At 33.0% G+C, this 17,987-nt stretch overlaps 1 protein-coding gene across 2 annotated transcripts in view; it reads right to left on the bottom strand.

Moving 5' to 3' along the window:
• The window catches only part of ATRNL1 (attractin like 1), a 489,687-nt gene that overhangs the window by 349,130 nt on the left and 122,570 nt on the right, over positions 1-17,987 (bottom strand). For both annotated transcript variants that reach the window (XM_034440210.3, XM_087872929.1), the window contains exons 19-20: positions 12,370-12,507; positions 7,468-7,561 (exon numbers count right to left, since the gene is read on the bottom strand). In XM_034440210.3, coding sequence (XP_034296101.2) covers positions 7,468-7,561; positions 12,370-12,507 — 232 coding nt within the window. The remainder of the gene's footprint in view (positions 1-7,467; positions 7,562-12,369; positions 12,508-17,987) is intronic.

The following is a 17,987-nucleotide window of genomic DNA, read 5'->3' as shown; positions in this document are numbered from 1 at the left end:
ACCACTCCCAACATGGCATTTTATTTCTCCTACTTTTTGTACTTAAAACATAGAACTAAAAGAATCTATGTTTATATCCAAGGACTGTAAGAACAAGGACATTCACAATGTTTGAAATTAGGCTGAGGATCAAATTAGATCAAGGATTACATATAAATGTAGAAAACAAATTGTCCACCTGTTTAAATTTAGTGTTGTTTTTAGAAAGGCAGGATATAGAACAGTGCAATGATACCCAGCTTCTATATAAAATTGTAACTATGATATATTCTTTAATTTAAATCATGGGTTTTAGATAGGCCAGTTACAATGGGAAATAAACCTTAAAGCCAAAGATATAATAGCCATCTGAGACTTCTTGAAACAAAAACTTAGAACATTGCTGTCTCAATGAAGATAAACATTAGGACATCTAAAGGAGTCAATACATTTCACGAAGAAAGTGGTATCAATGAAGGATGCTAACCACAAATGTAAGGAAGAACTAAGACAAAGGCATCTATAAGGATTCAACTCAGAAATATAGCATAAAATCAGAAAAAAACAAAAGGGGAAGTGAGCAAAAATTAACAAGAGAGAGAAATCCAATCAAGTGGGGTTACTTCAAATATGTCAAAAGCAAGACAATTTTTTCTATTACTCTGAATGCCATCAAGTCCTACAACCTTAATGAAATATATCCTAGAATTTTGAAGGAAGCGGCCAAAGAGCTGTTGGGGCTTATTATCTTAGGAAAGTTCTGGAAAACCAAGATGGTCCAAGAGAGTAGAAAAGAGTAAAGAGCGGAGAATAGTCTCCCTCTTCAAGAAAGAAAAGAAAATTAGTAATTATGGAGCCTAGTAATACCTGGGAAGGTGTCAAAGCAGGTAAGAAAGCAGAATATTTGTAAGATTGCTAAGAATTAGTATGGCTTTATAAAAACTGTGTGAGCCAATTCTAGAAATGCTTGCGCCCTGCAAATTTTCTGTGTTCATGGATACTATATAGATACGTGTAGAGTTTATCTCACTCTTGAATGCTTTTAAAAATGCTTTATTTTTATATTAGGCCTCAGCATCTAGTCAATTTTATCAATTATACTTACAACTGCTAAAAAATTATGTGCTAAACATTATGTGACATAGCAACATAAACATAGTGGAAATATTTTACACAATATTATCCAATAAAGGCATGCAGTTCAAATTAGAGCAGGCATACTCAATCTATGACATTACAAACTTTACTGATAATCAGCCGAGTGCCACAATCACCCTATCCCTGCTACAGTTAATTTTGATGCACTAAAATAACAAATGAAGTTATTTGCAATATGAGACAACATTGTCTTTAGCCAACACTAATCCATTCAGTGGCCAAATATTATATTACAGCCATGTTCACAGAATATCAGAAAGAAACAGAAGTCATCAATGTGAGACAAAAATATCTCCCAAATTCTAGTGCCATATACATCTCAGCATGCACATGAATTTTTTTTTTGACAAGGTCCAGATGTTATGGTTATCAGCCACAACATTACAATAGGATATATAAATCTGTGCCTTCCATTATATATTTTTTCAGTATGATGGCCCACATTGACCTCTCTTTGTTTCCTGTAGCATTAAGTTACATTCCTCATATTTTATCCCAGTAGTACAATTGATCTACTTTCAGTCAGTCAGTCATATCCTTCATTTTTTTAAATAAATAACTCAAGACAGTGAACCCACCCAGTACTCCTTCCTTCTCCTATTTTCCCCACAGCAACAATGGATTGGGTTGGGCTGAGAGTGTGACTGATCCAAAGTCACACAGTCAGCTTACATGCCTTAAGGCAGAACTAGAATTCACAAATTCCTGGTTTCTAGCCTGGTTCCTTAACCACAATATCAAATTGGCTAAAATGTTATTAGAAGAGCAATATGAGCATACCCAATAATTTGCTATTATGTGCTTTTCAGGCAGAATCTTTATTTTTATAAGATCTACAATTATTACATAATATACTATAATTAATTATCTTATAGAACTGAATTTGGACTTTTGATCATCCAGTCTTAATAAATTATCCTGATTAAGAATTTTTATTTTTATTTCATTTTACAGTGGTAATTACTGATGTGATTTTTGGGACACATGGAAATAAATTTCTGGAATCAACAACCTTTTGTGGTTGATATTATATGAAGAACATATTAAGAAGGTGAAGTTATAAACATATGGAAAAAGCAGAATATAAGAGCAATTAATACAAATGAACAGGCATTGTTAACAAAATAAAAACCCAGAATATACAAAGAAACTTAAAGAAAGCTTTGTCGGCTGCTAATTTCTTCAGTGCCATTTATTTGAAATTTTTCTTTTTACGTTTGATGATTGCTAGGGCAACGGGTGTTAATGATAGCTCACAACAAGATGGAAATGTAACATGAAAAGCTACTTTCTGTTTTCAAAAATAAACACTGTCACTAAAATTTTTCTTCTTTATTCACATTTCACTCTGCTCGCCTAAAAGATGGGAAAAATGGAAATGAATATAGCAGTAGGTGGTGCATATTACATCCATTAGAAGGCATAAAAAGAAAAAAGCAATCTTTGCTACACTAGGAGCTTGCTAATAAACACATACTATCCCCAATACCAATTCAACTAAGTATTTTTCTCTTGCTTCATGAAAGCAAGTTTATTTTCTTTCCTGTTCTAAACATGCATGATGTAGTTTGGAACAATCTTTCAAAACCATTAAGAGGAACTTTCCTATCTCCAACCTGTGTGTCTCCATACTTACATACCCAATTAATAAAGAAGCTGTTTCCATAAATAAAACAGGGCAGTTTCTTTTCTTATCTAGCTACAGCATACATCACTTTTCAATTTTTAGAAAACAATAAAATCATTATTTTAGTTCTGGATTAATTTTAATGTAAAACATTTTTATACTAGTTTTCAAAACCTTTGTCTTCTGACACATTTAGAGCACTTTTACCTTGTCCAGAAACATCAGTGTTATCAAGATTGTATATAATAATGGTTGTATAAGACAAATTTGGGGAAAACACTGAAGTCTGATGAGGGAGAAATCTATTTTCATAGAATTGGTGGAACCCAAAATTTGATGGAATTCAAATTGTACTTGCTATATCAAAATCTATGTATTCTTTTTCCATAACTTACATTATCTCATTGCAAATATCAAAGTGGTTTTTTTAAGCATTTTCTTAAGAATAATCACAGGGAAAACTGAGATTATACTAATTCCTAGATTTGGTTTTGCTTTCCATATCACCATGAACAATGACTTTATTCAAACTTTATATTCATAACCTTCTATTTCCAACTTCTTGGGAGATAAATTGCTTTGGATTAGAATAAATTTATGTTTTTAAACTTATATTTTTTATGTGCTTTATACAATGATTAGATGTGAAATACCAGAATAATTATAATGATAATAAAGTTTTAAATCCAGCTCATAGTTCACTGAATATATTATCACATGAAATGTAATAGATTAAAATTAGGATGACAGGACAGATTAAAGAACAAACTATTTCCCACCCCTTTCATGTTTTCTATTCCTATTTAAATTAAGCTAATATTTCAGACTGTTTTTACTGGGAGCCAAACAAAAATGATGACATGTAATTAAGTAAACACAGGAGCAATACAACTGATGAAAATTTTCTAGCAGGCTTTATTACCATCCATCAAATCTTATTGATCCATATCATTAAATGCATTTTCAAGTTAAACATCTAGTAAAAGCATTGGTATTTTCTTTCTCCTGACCAAGGCAAAGCTTTGTTTGAATTGTTTTGGTAGTAAGAAAAACAATTTCATACAGAAGAAGTACATTGCTTATATTTTCTGTTTTTAATGGTTTTCAAAATGTTCCCTATCAAAGCTAATGGAAGTAGATTATTTCTTTTATTTTTATTTAATGTTTGCAAACAGACAACAAGAAAGGGCTATATTTTGGCTTCTTCATTCCTCAAAGCAGTACACCAAGCATTTTTAAAAGTATCCTGAGGCCACCTTTTGTACATCAGAGATGAGTAAGAATTATAAAATTACTTTTACCACATTATATACATGAGTCAGAAATATCTTTTTTCTGACTCTTATTACTAATATTTCTGATTTCATACAATAGAGAAAAAATTATCAAAAAAGCTTTTCTGACATAAGAAATAATGTCTAAGCTTGTATGCATTTCTTGCTTCAACTGACTATCATCTCAAATTACATATCATACATAGAAATCAGCGGAGGAGAATATTTGTAGTTCAGGTTTGAAATGAGGCATGCTTGTTTTCTTGTAGATGTTTCATTACCCAAACTAGGTAACATCATCAGCACTGATGATGTTACTGACTTAGGGTGCTGAAATGTCTGTAAGAAAACAACCATACTCAGAGACCACCAAGGACCCCACAGATAGAAATCTCACATCACTAGATGCTAACTTAAACAGAATACATCTTGATAGAGAATATTAATATATTTAGCTGAGAATAATGAGAAGAGCATAATTTCTTAGTGATTCATGGTCAATTGATCAAGTTCTAGATCCGACATTTCCAGAGAGAAACAAACAAGAATGTATAAACCTCAAGAATACCTCACAGAAATTAGTTCATATACTCTACGGATCACTTAAGAGATGGAAAATTTGTCTGGGGACCCATAGAATGATCACACTTCAACATTAAATCAATTTGACACAAGTTGCTAGAATAGCTATTTAAGCATTCAATGCAATAAATAATTTCCAGGTGTTTATTACAATTTATTTTGTTTTAATATTTCATTAAATATTAAATATTTTATTTATTAAATATATTAAAACATATTTTGTTTTAAAAGCATATGTATTTTTCTGCAACAAGCAGCATTACTTGTATATGTGCAGCGATCAGGAAGGTATTATATATTTATTTAGGGAGAAAAGTAAGAATATTGCAATTGTAAAATATTAAGGTCTTTTTAATAGTTATGGAGGTAATATCTTCTATGGCCTTTTCACCTGCCATTCCCTTTTCTATAGCTGCGTCAGATGCTATTATTTAAGTACCAATTATGATAACTTGAACTGCTATTTGTTTTCTATTCCATTCTGTGCAACAGTATCTCAGCTTCCCAGCTTAATTACCACTTAGCAAGGGAAGGTTCTCAGATTGAATGTTCTAGGTTTCAATCTAAAGCGCTATATCGGCTCTCTTTTCGGCCTAATGTCAGTTTCACTTTTGGACATTATTCAAATACACAGGAATAACAGAATGTGTAAAAGAAATGCCAATTATAAATACAATTTAAGAACTGAGTCATATTGCTAGAATTCTTCTAATTTCTAAAATTGGCATTTAGAAACTTAAAGAAATCACATAACTAGATTCTGAATGCCAATTCATTGCTTATTTCTTTTAATCCTTTTATTATAATCTCCTTATTTGTGACTTCTGGCTATTTACTGGCTTCTCTGTGTGTTACCTACTGCAGGTAAAAACTGTTGCAGTTGATCATTTTCAGAAAAGACAGATTAGATAAAGTACGGTAATTTGGTTACTAAGCAACTGATTGTTCAATATTGAAAATTCCCTATCCACCTGATAATTTACTTGATAAATTATCAAGTTATAGATATATGACAGTCCCATGGCTTCTCATTTAAAGGATTTTATATTTAACTTCACCATTAATAAAAATTAAAGATTTGGGTATTTTTAAAGAAAAGAAACAAAGGTTAATTTCAGAATAATTTGATTCACAATAAAAGAAATTGGCTGCTTAAAGAAGGGACAGATGCAGAATCAAGCATAATTATAACTAAGAAAGTTCAGTTCAACTCATATTACATATGGATTTAGCTACCTATCTGCTAGGAAATGAACATCATGGATGACACTGAATTAGTGCTAAATATTCATTCTTCTATCAATCATGTCCTCTCAGATCATTTTTAAATTAGTAAATAAAGGCAATGGAACAAGGTGAATTAATCTAAATATGAAGTATTTGAAGTACATAAAGACACTTTTACTGTCCAAATGAGTATAATTAATTAACTGTGCATCATTTAGCTACATTTTGAAAGATAAAATGTTTACCTAAATTTACAAGAATCTGGGTCTCTAAAAGATAATTATGCATCGGCAATTAATTCCCCTTGGTGTAGAATCAATGTAATACATGCATTTAATGCTGATGCCAGTGTATTCCTCCATTTAAAATAAAATGGCACTAATTAAAGCAGAAGCATATTTCATTTTATAAATTAATTCTAAAGTGATACTGAAAAAGAATTTCCAGAATGTTAGAAATGGGTAACTTATGCCTGCATACCTACAAAGCCAACATCAGATTCATATCACTGGTACTAGCCCCATTTTTAAATTAATAAATGGTCAGCAGAAATTTTATGTTATCAACGAACATAAACTCTTGAGAATTACCCAGATAGTTTGTCATATTAACACTATATTAATATAACAGTTTCATCATAATGGCATTTATCTAAATGTTATTAAATGATCAACTTAAGCTTTTCTGATATAGATATATTGGTACATGTCAAAAACCTCTAGCAATTATTGTGGCTATCATGCCAAATGTAATGTTACTGTGATCCAGTGAAACTATTTGAAACTATCTGTAATCCAACCAAATTATGTTATCCACTCAATGATAAAGAATCATAAAATATTAAATATGTTTCTTATGATATTAGGATGTATCAGTTCCATATAATGTGTTTTCATTTACATTAAACACCTCAGGAAATGTTCAAAAAGAGTTAAGCATAGAGATTAAGCTTTATTATGCTATAACTACAGGTTTGCTCCATTATTTTTCTGTTTTGATTTATTATTACTAAATTTGTTCACATGGACTTCTTTACATAAAACCTGCCCTAAGCCTAAGGACTACAGGTTTCTATTCCATCAACTTCACTTGTATCACACTTAGCCTTCTTCCAAAGCACCATTAAAATGCTGTACTATAACCACAAAGAAGGCTGTACTTCCAAGGCCTTTCAGGCTGAGGCAAACAGAAATTAAGGGGATCACAGAAGTATTGACCTACACATTGGCATTTGATCATTTTTGATTCCTTACAAATAAAAACTGGCAACAGAATTGATCCAGACTTTAATAAGTTCTGGCATTATGTATTATTACATGTCAGAAAGAAACCAGACTTTTATATTATGTATTTTGAACCATAATTTTGAAAATATAATAGTTGAATGTATCGAACTTTTTCTAGATACTTAAGAGACATAATTCTTGAAGCTGAACTTTAATATATGCAACATCCTTTTACATCACAACAACAAAATAGGTTTTATATAAAAGAAAGCTATAGAGGAGCTCATTTAGCAGTGAAAATTTATCACCTCACAAATAGTGACTAAATTAAATTCAATGTACGAGCTATTCATAAACATTAGATTTAAATTAAGATTTTATCATTTATACTTACAGTTGACACTGGTCTCCTTTGATTCCTTTGGTTGTGCAGAAGCATTTCCCTGTTTGCATGTGACAAATATTTGCATGACCACTGCATGTGCAAGCTATAAAATCAGAAAGGATTTAACAATTATATTACAATTTTTAATACAATACTTTGTATATCAAGACCATATATCCAAAAATGTATATTTTTGACTGTGCAGCATTACATGATTGTGATTTGTGACCTTCCCTGTTGGCTTTCCACAAGCAATATCAATGGAGAAGCTGGAAGGAAATTGAAAGTCACATTCACCTGACATGCTCGCTTATGGTCCTTGTTTAACAGCAGAAACCGGTACACTGTCACAGACAGCATACATTACAGCTGTAGTGCTTACTGATGGAAATTCCAGTCCAATTCTCATCATTATTTGAGGATATTTGTTGTCCTCTTCATGATGGAATAACAAAAACCTTTGTATAATGACAGTAACTGGGCTAAAATCTCCATCATCAAGCATTGCAGCTGTAATGTATGATGTCATGTGACAGCACCATTTAGGGATAGCGCCTCCAGCAGGTACTGGTTGCTGTCATTAAGCGAGGACATCATAATTTAAATGCCACATTACAATTTTTAGCATAAGTTATTTTTCTTCCAATCCAATCTTTATTATCTCTGATGTCCTTTGATAGAGATAAAATAACGTTTTTCCTGAACAGATTTGAAACCAGCAACTAACAATATCCTGATCATTTGCTACTTCATCACCAAGCACACCCAAGAGCACTGCCCACAGCAGTAATGTCACATAGCAACTTCAAGCCACTTCTAAATCCACTAATCCCAATTCTTCATGCATCTACATTTTAAAACTGACAATATTATTTATCTTTATCAATGTAATTTAAGGAAATGTTCAACAGGAATAAATTATATGTATTCAAGGATGCGCTTCCTTTTCTCTAAAGTAACACTAGCTGCAGCTACCCACCCAAAACTCTGAAGTATTTTCTGTAAAATGTACTTGAATTTTCATCCAACTTTGTTAATAAGATATATGGTAAAAAAGTTGTAATTTAAACTTAAAGCTTAATATTTGCCATTTGTTAACTACAATTAATATATACTAAATGAATTAAATGACGTAGACATTAATTAATTATGCCCTTCTTAACACAAGAAGATAGGATGGGAAATGATATAAATCACTGCAATAACTGTGAAAGAGGCAAAGCATCAAGGATTTAACTGAGAATTTGACTTCTTTTAGCTAAAAGAACTTGTTGCTTATAATAGAATTAATGTTCTGCTGTCATTCGGGAGCAGGAAAGTCATGCCTCTTTAGCACAAATAATTCACTTTTCAACTCTTCTCTCTACTGACTGCCTGTTGTACCATAACCTCTTATTATTCTCAAGGCTGATGGGATATGCTGAGAGAGAATACAGAAAAATAATGGAAAAAACATTATGTGAAGAAAGTAGTCAGTAGACTTGGGCAGATGTATAATAAATGTAATAACCAACACTATGATCTCATTCAAATACAGTAGTAGATGTACTTTAAAGAAAACCCCATGACATAGAAATTTAACAGTAATGCTAGGATTTTTTTCTTAAAATTCTGAGTTGTATCATAATGAACATCATTTAATCAGAGCAAGATAATTGAAAAAAAGAATGCATATGATGTCATATTTTATTTGTAGTCTTACAGTTGGGATTCCTGTTATTTTATTATCTATCTAATCAAGAGAAGATTGCCAGCAATTCGCTGAGAAGCAATAAAATGCTGAAATACAATTTTTTTTAAAAAAAATTGATTGATATGCCGCCCTTCTCCGGAGACTCAGGGTGGCTTACAGTGTGTTAAGCAATTGATTGATAAATCAATTGCTTAACGCAATTTAATTGATAAATAAACAATACAAAATGCCAAGCAAGGATTATATAATTAAATATATATTTCCTCTTTGATGATATTATTCTGAAATATACTGTTCTGAATAACTAGGAAGCAAACAGAACTCAAAATCAAAAATAATTAACTATTTATTTTCTCAAAGATGATAAAGTGTTTTAAATATCAACACATAATAATTATAAACAGTAGCTATTACAGCAAACTATATTATTAGTTTGGAGATCAGCAATCAAAACTGTTATATGCTACAAAAGTACATAAACATAAATAAAACATAACCTAATTATGCTTATAGACAAGTCAATACCTATGAATTACAATGAATTCAACAACAGTTCTAAAATTGTTCTCCTTACAAAAACTGCCACTGAGCAAAAAATAAGCAATTTTTATTCTGTAAGTTGCCTTGAGTCGCCATGGACAAATAGGCGGCAATAAAAAATTCAATAAATAAATAAATTTTCTCAGATCTTTCATCGGAGCAGTCTACTATCAGTAGTTATCTCTTTTCTTCATCTGGCTGGTCCAGTCAACCTGCTGCCAGATGAGTGTTAATGTTGAATGCTAAGAGAGGTATAGTATATGGAGTAATGCAACAAAATATAGAGAACTAGTTTTCTTGAATCTTCTCAAGAACTTGCAGAGAGATGTTTGTCCAAATTTATAGATGGCATTGTACCGAAGGCAGCATGCAAGAAACTATTCTGTAGGGCACACCAAATATTAGTATAGGCTAATAGTATAGTATAGCATAGACTGTCTGTAGCAGGGGTCTCCAACTTTAAGCCTGGCAGACTTTAAACTGGTTGGGGAATTCTGAGAGTTGAAGTCCTCCAGGCTTAAAGTTGCCAAGGTTGGAGAGCCCTGGTCTAATAGAACTGTAGTAGATGCTATTTAATCCCTTCATAGACCTCATATAATTTTTATCTCTAGAGATATAACCTTATTGAAACAGAGGTGAGATGAAAATTTAAATCTGTACTTATGCTTAGGTTTTCTGAGGAAAAAATGAACTTGTCCTTGAGAATTAACGTTTGTGAGAGTCTTTCATACAGTTTACTTTTAATCAATATTTTAGCTGGCAAGTTCTCACACATATCTCTAAGGAACTGAGAACAGTTTGTAAATGTAAAAGTGCCTTTGGACTACACCAAATCAATGGAAAGCATTACATTGATCAATTTATTTTAGACCACTTTTAATACTCTCAAGTTATTCTACCAGCAAAATTATGCACGCAAAGCATTTTCCTTAATACCTTAAAGACTTTTACTGCTGCTGGCAAAACTATCACTGAGAAATAGAGCTATAGGTTTCTGTATCTGTGCACTCTGGTTTAAATTTTCCAAGTTAAGATTAGCTGAAGAGTAAATACCCTAAGAATTTTAAAACCTCTGCTTTTTCGGTTATATTATTCATCTTCCAATTATGCAATTTCCTTTTGCTAATTTTAAATTTATCAGTTTGCTAATATAATCAAGCAAACATATAAAGTGTACTCAAAAATAAACTCCATTTATTTGAATAAAGTTTATTCTCAGATGTAAAAACAGAATTGAAAATATACAAAATCTTATAGGGTAAATATATCTCTATTTTTTTCTAAATATTTCACCATCAACAATTATTCATTCAGAAAATTAATTCAAAATAAATTGGAAATAAAACAGCAACTATGTGATTTGTTGATTGCATCCATTCATCATAAATGCTTATTCTTTATATTTTAAAACAAGTTATGCTTGATGTTTTAATTGTTATTTAGTAAACTGTCATGAGGCAGTTTGGATTTGGTAGACAAATCTAATAACATATAAAGAAATAAGTCTAGGAATGACATCACTATGCTCTTGTCTGTTTAGTAATGTACAAATGTACAATGTACTTCCTGTTTTCATGCATATTTTTGCATGAATTTGTAACCTACATTATTAGAATTCCTTCCAAAGTAGAAGTTACCGGTAAGTCAGTTCAAAAAATCACTTTTCTACACCAAATAGGATCATGATAGTCTTTGATTTTCATTTAAATCCAAATTGCCTTCTAATTTAGCCTCCTGGTTCAATATGCTTTATTTCCCTTTCTGGCAGTTTGACTACATAGACATTTCAATAACGTCCTCTACAATATTCATTAAAGATATTCAAGATATTTTATTTTATTTTTAGTTAATTTAATTAAAATGGTTGAATAAAAGGACACCTTGAATAATTTAATCAGCTATATTATCTATATCTATTCTATTCCTACTCAACCAACAAAGGACCTTATTGGGGGATAGATTTCCCTTCTCAAATTTTTCCAAAAATAATTGCATTATGACTACCTTTGTCATTTTCATTCTTTTTTTTTTAAGTGTAGCTATAGCCCTGGTCTTTGTTATACCTTAAGCCAAAAAAAAAAAAAAATGAACCTATATTTTTTCCCAAGATTAGTTATCAATAATTTATATTCTAGTAAAATGATATGAAAATAAACTGTCATACTTATTAGTGAATCTGTTTCTATAGACAATTCACAGACAGTTTTTATAGATTACACTAAACACAATTGAAACCATTGAGTTTTCAGTGACATAATCACATTCTTTAGGATATCCTCAGGATTGATAATGTATCTTCTTTCTATTTGAGGGATAAATACTTGTATATCAGCCAGTTTAATAAAGCATAAGGTTCTGTATATGACTCAAAATAAAAATATCATATTATGGGAAAATATTTCTCTCAATGTTCCTCTTCAAGTTAATATGAAAATGACAGAATGTGACACGATTCAAAACATGTATGAAAATGAGAGAAATGTTAAAATAGGTAGTTACATAAATGATGTAGTACCATCCACCAGAACTTTCCTTATTTTCTATAGTCTTCATCAGAGCACTGAAGCATCATTCAATTTTCAAATATTTATTTATTTAATCCAACTGTGTCCATTTAAATATTGGGTACATTCCATTACACTAGAATTTTGTGAACTTGAAAAACTTTTCAACATTACCTGTACACTGTCCTCCATTTGTTGGATCTCCATAATAACCGGGCATGCATGTTTCACACTGTTTTCCTGTAGTTAGATTTTTGCATTGGTCACATACATTGCCATTAATGCAGGTGCTATGTCCATTACATTGGCAAGCTGCAATTAAAACAAAATAAATATGTATATATGTATGTATGTCATTCTTAAAAAGTACAGAACATTGTGATTAGCATCAACAAATGAGTTTAGTAAACTGAATAGATATAAGTAGTTGATGAAGAAGAATATAAGAATATAAAGAATATACCTTGCATATATTAGTTCCCTATGTGCAATCTAATTTCTTTTATTAGGGACTTTGGATTCTGTTCCTTTGCTGCAGAAATGGCAATGCAGAGAAAACTACATATTGTAATCCAGTTACAGAGACAAGATATAATGAGACAGCTATGCTATAAAACAGCAAGCTCTTGGCCATGTAACACCTTCAGATCAAGGGCTGGTCTTTGTACTCCAAATATCCGCAGGAACTAGCAGAATATATTAAGGAAGAGAGTGAAGGAGGCCAATAGAAAGAGCCAATTGCCAAACAAACCATGGAAAATCAGTCCATTTCTTTCCACAGTAGCAGCAGTGTCCAATAAGGCAGATTCCTTTATGAGAACAGTAAGAAAACTAATATAATTGGCCATTCACAGAAACAACTAAAATCCACCAGTCTAACTCTTTTCCTATGGTGGTACATTGCCTGATGAAATCTGTAGTAATTAAACATGCAAATCTCATCATCAAGTACTTATTAACCAGCTGCCTGGTCCTGCTATACTTGTTCAAAAACAAACAATATCAATAGGAAAAACCATTATATCCCAAAAGTCAATTTTCATCTCTTAGCCTCTCTGGCCTGATCATTCTTGAATACCCTTATTACTAATTACCGTGTTGCTGTCTTATATGGATCATTATTCTTTGCTATCCATAATGCCTTAAACTAATGTAGCACTTCTGCTTTGTGCATGCTTCTCTTTTGACGGTTATGAACATGTTTCTGTCTCTTTTTCACATTCTGTGGCCAGAATAAAGCAAAATGTTATAATACCAAGGTTGTGCTGATGAAAAAAACCTAAAGAATGCTTGCACTTGTGAATCATGGCAGTTCCTTCAAACAAATTCAATTCTCAGTCACTGTCTTTTCATCTCGACAGCTTCCTGGGTACCTGGATGAAGATGTCTATCTGGATCCGCTCCAGTCCAGCTTCAGGCCTGGGCACAGTACAGAAACGGCATTGGTCATATTGATGGATGATCTCTGGAGGGCTCAGGATAGGGGTTGTTCCTCTATCCTGGTCCTGTTAGTTCTCTCAGCGGCTTTTGATACCATCGACCATGGTATCATGCTGCGCCGGTTGGAGGGTGGGGGCACCGTTCTGCGGTGGTTCTCTTCCCATCTCTCCGACCGGACGCAGTCGGTGTTGACAGGGGGGCAGAGGTCAACCCTGAGGCACTTTATTTGTGGGGTGCCGCAGGGGTCGGTCCTCTCGCCCCTTCTGTTCAACATTTATGTGAAGCCGCTGGGTGAGATCATCCGTGGCTTTGGGGTGGAGTTCCATCAGTACGCTAACGATACTCAGCTGTACATCTCCACCTCAGGCCATCCCAACGATACCCTTGAAGTAATGTCCCGGTGCCTGGAAGCTGTGCGGATCTGGATGGGGAGTAACAGGCCCGACTCAACCCTTCCAAGACCGAGTGGCTGTAGCTTCTGGCATCCCGATATAGCCAGCTGGTGCCATCGCTGGCTATTGGGGGCGAGTTATTGGCCCCCACGGAGAGGGCTCGCAACTTGGGCATTCTCCTGGATCACGGCTGTCTTTAGAAGAGCATGTGACAGCAGTGGCCGGGGAAGCTTTTTATCAGGTTCGCCTGATTCGCCAGTTGCATCTCTTTCTGGATTGGTACTTCTTACGCACAGTCACTCAGGCAATCATCACTTCCCGCCTGGACTACTGCAATGCTCTCTACATGGGGCTCCCCTTGAGGAGCGCCCGGAGGCTCCAACTGGTGCAGAATGCGGCCGCACGGGGGATTATGGGAGTGAGGGGGCGCTCCCATGTGACGCCTCTCCTGCGTGAGCTGCATTGGCTTCCAGTGGTCTTCCGGGTGCGCTTCAAGGTGTTGGTTACCACCTTTAAAGCACTCCATGGCATAGGGACTGGGTATTTGCGGAACTGCCTTCTGCCGCTGATAGCCTTCAACCGGCCATTACACTCCCACAGAGTGGGACTCTTCAGGGTGCTGTCAGCCAGGCAGTGTTGGCTGGCGACCCCCAGAGGGAGGGCTTCTCTGTGGCAGCACCTGCCCTCTGGAACGACTTGCCCCCAGAGATACGCATGATACCAGATCTCCGGGCTTTTCGCCGTGCCCTAAAAACTTTTCTTTTCCACCAAGCAGGGCTGGCGTAACCCCCCCCCTTTTTGAGATGTTAGATTTTAATTGTCTATGGGTTTTAGTTGGGATGTTTTAAATTTTGGGCCTAAGTGTGTAATTCTTTTAACAAATTTTAAATTTTGTATTGGGATGTTTTTTATTTTGGCTGTGCACCGCCCTGAGTCCAGTAGGAGAAGGGCGGTATACAAATTTAATAAAATTAATAAAATAAATCTGTCTTTCATTTTAAGAGATCATTTTTAATTCCTCATATTGTGAGAGAAACTAGAGAGAAGAGTTTCTATTAAGGCTCAAGAATCAATCAATCAATACATACATACACACATACATATAGCAATAGCACTTAAGACATATATAGTGCTTCACAGTGTTTTACAGCCCTCTTTAAGCAGTTTATAGTATTGCCCCCAACAATCTGGGTTCTTATTTTATCGATCTTGGAAGTCTCGAAGGCTGAGTCAACTTATGCTTTGCTTTTGATATCAAGTTACCAATTTTCTAAGTTTCTGGTTATGGCTATATTGCTGATAGCTATGTATTTTTGGGGATGTGTTATTAGGCAACACTACATACGAAGACTGTGCGAATCAACAGGAATATGTAGACAGAACCAGTTTTTAAATTATTAATGCAGCAACACATGACCTATTATATAAATGCCAATTATGCTGATAGAAGAAAACATTATTTATAATGTCATCATTAGTAAAATACTTTTAGACTTCATACAAAATTGAGTTCCCAAGTATATTTTGACATTTAGACACTAGGTAAAAAAGATGCACTGATGAGTTTTAGTAAGTACTGCAATTTTGTATATTGCTTATATCCAATGATCTATCTTAGAGATAAGTATATAATATATGAGCCACAAAATCCTTTTTACAGAAGCATGACAAGAAATAAAACCTAAGGCATGATACTAAGGAATTAATAAATTAGCTTTGATCCAGTTGAATGATTCATATTAATTAAGAAAACCAAATAAATGTTTTCTAAACACACGTGTGCAGAACTGTTCCAAATCACTGAATTGAAGAGGAAACATTTGATTTGATGACAAGATTTGGTTTCTGTTTTAAGTTGAAAATGTAACTATTGATTTCAAATGCTTCTCAATTCATTGAAAATTTGCATCTATTCATTTAGATCTATGTAAATAAGGGTATGATCAATTCCTAGTGGTTTCCACTAATTTTTCAATTCAATGAACTAAGTGAATTTACTTTAGACTGAAACATTCAAGTACTAGATACTCTAATAATCAAACTATGAGATGTATGCTTTGATAGTTATTACCTGATGTTTTTATATGTTTGATTTTATGGCATTAATTATGTTAACACAGCACAATCAGCAACGCCTACACAGCATATTTAAATATTCTTTTCTTTCCAGTCAAATATTTGGAGAATTCAAAATAATAATTCCATTGAACATATAATTGTGCTAACATTATCTGTCTCTTGCTTTTGTCACATAGAAGTTCTAGTTTCAATAAGAAAGAACTTCTACCTAATATTTATCAGTATTTCTTTAAATACTGATTGTTTGCTTTTCAGTGATTATATTTTACTACATTCCTATTATGTACAATTGAAATAGATAAACTCAGTAAGTAACTTTCAATGATAGTATAATAAAAAGAGGTTTAAAAGAGGTGATTAGTCTAATTGGTTTTATATGAGCAGATGTTACATTCTTTTCTTCAACACGGAGGACAGCTAAATTGCTTTGCTTCTATATTTATTTGTTTTTATTGAATTTACTGAATTTACGTTCTATAATTCTGATTAACTAAAGATTGCTGTGTAATTTAATTAATGGTCATAATTTGAGAGCAGCTAACTATGGAGTTATTAATCTTTCTGTTTATTTAGTATCAAGTTCAGTATCAATTGAACAAAGTTAAATTAAACTAATTAATCAACAACATATAATTTTAAATAGCATTGCTAGTAACCATTCATATAAACCTACCAATCTGGATGAAGACAAAGACTATAAGGACTGAAAATTTTTCTTGAAATGTTTACTTTTTTCCTTCTGATTGTCAATCCTTTTGACACTAGTCTTTTTATGGGAATGGGAGTGTTTAAAAAATGTTGTTAGGTAATTAAGAATTATACACTATTACAATCATAAAAGCAGCCAAATTTGAATAGTTATTAAACAGCAAGAAGTATTCTGCTGCTGTCATCCTAAGAGTGGGGCTGATTCCTCCAAAAAATTTGGACTATTTTGATATGGGCAAGAACGTCTGCCTATTTTTGGTTAACTGTCAATACTTAGTATTATTGTTTAATAAGACACAGTAAATAATAGATGATGAAGCATGTTCTACATAACTTTGTCTAGCTCTATAAGGCTATAACAGTTATTACTGTTTCTGTAATATTTGTTTCTGTCAGCCCTTGGAAACATTAGGGATATGTATTTTAATTGATGGAATTAAAGCATAGATAATTATCATTATTATTTTTATTTCTGTTAAGGACCACAATCGTGTTGGGAACCAAAGAAACAGTTAAGCAGAGCCAAATGGAAAGGTTGACAAAGCCACTACTTAATTCTCTTTCTGAAATCTCTCCTCCTTGCTCTTTCTGACACATTCTTTCCACTACCTGCTCCATGGAACGTATTAGGTGAGGCTGGTCTTATTTGAAGTCTGAACTATTTTCTTGTAGAGACCCACATAGTATACCTACCTGTTTTAAAGGGAAATTTCATTCACTTTTTTAAAAAAGTATTGTGGTCTTAATTGATTTATATGTGGTTGCATTGATAGCAAACAAAATGTTTTTTTTAAAGAATACAGGTTACCTTAAAAGTAAATAAATAACTGAATTAAATGTTCACTGTACATACTGTCCTAGATGCTACAGTGAAATTGAATTGCAACCAAATGCTTACTCTCTTAAGAGCTCAGCTCTCAGTTACATATCAGAACACCAAAAATCGATTCCTCTTCATTTTGGAAAACTGCCAGATAATCACTAGAATGACTAGATTAGCATGGTAGGAGATTTTGAAGTTTCCCAGAATGTTTAGCTTCCAAAAATGGTCTGATTTATCTAAGCTTTGCTCCTACTATAAATTTGTCAAGCTATAAAGCTCTAAAATCTCTATGCATATGTATTACTAGCCTAGTATTCAAAGAAAACTCCAGACAGAATATTTATGTCCTA

Source organism: Pantherophis guttatus, chromosome 6 (assembly GCF_059756535.1).
Source record: "Pantherophis guttatus breed Tessera chromosome 6, ASM5975653v1, whole genome shotgun sequence".
Taxonomy (NCBI): Eukaryota; Metazoa; Chordata; class Lepidosauria; order Squamata; family Colubridae; genus Pantherophis; species Pantherophis guttatus.
The sequence above is the reverse complement of the archived record's forward strand: the minus strand, read 5'-3'. Positions and strand labels throughout refer to the sequence as shown.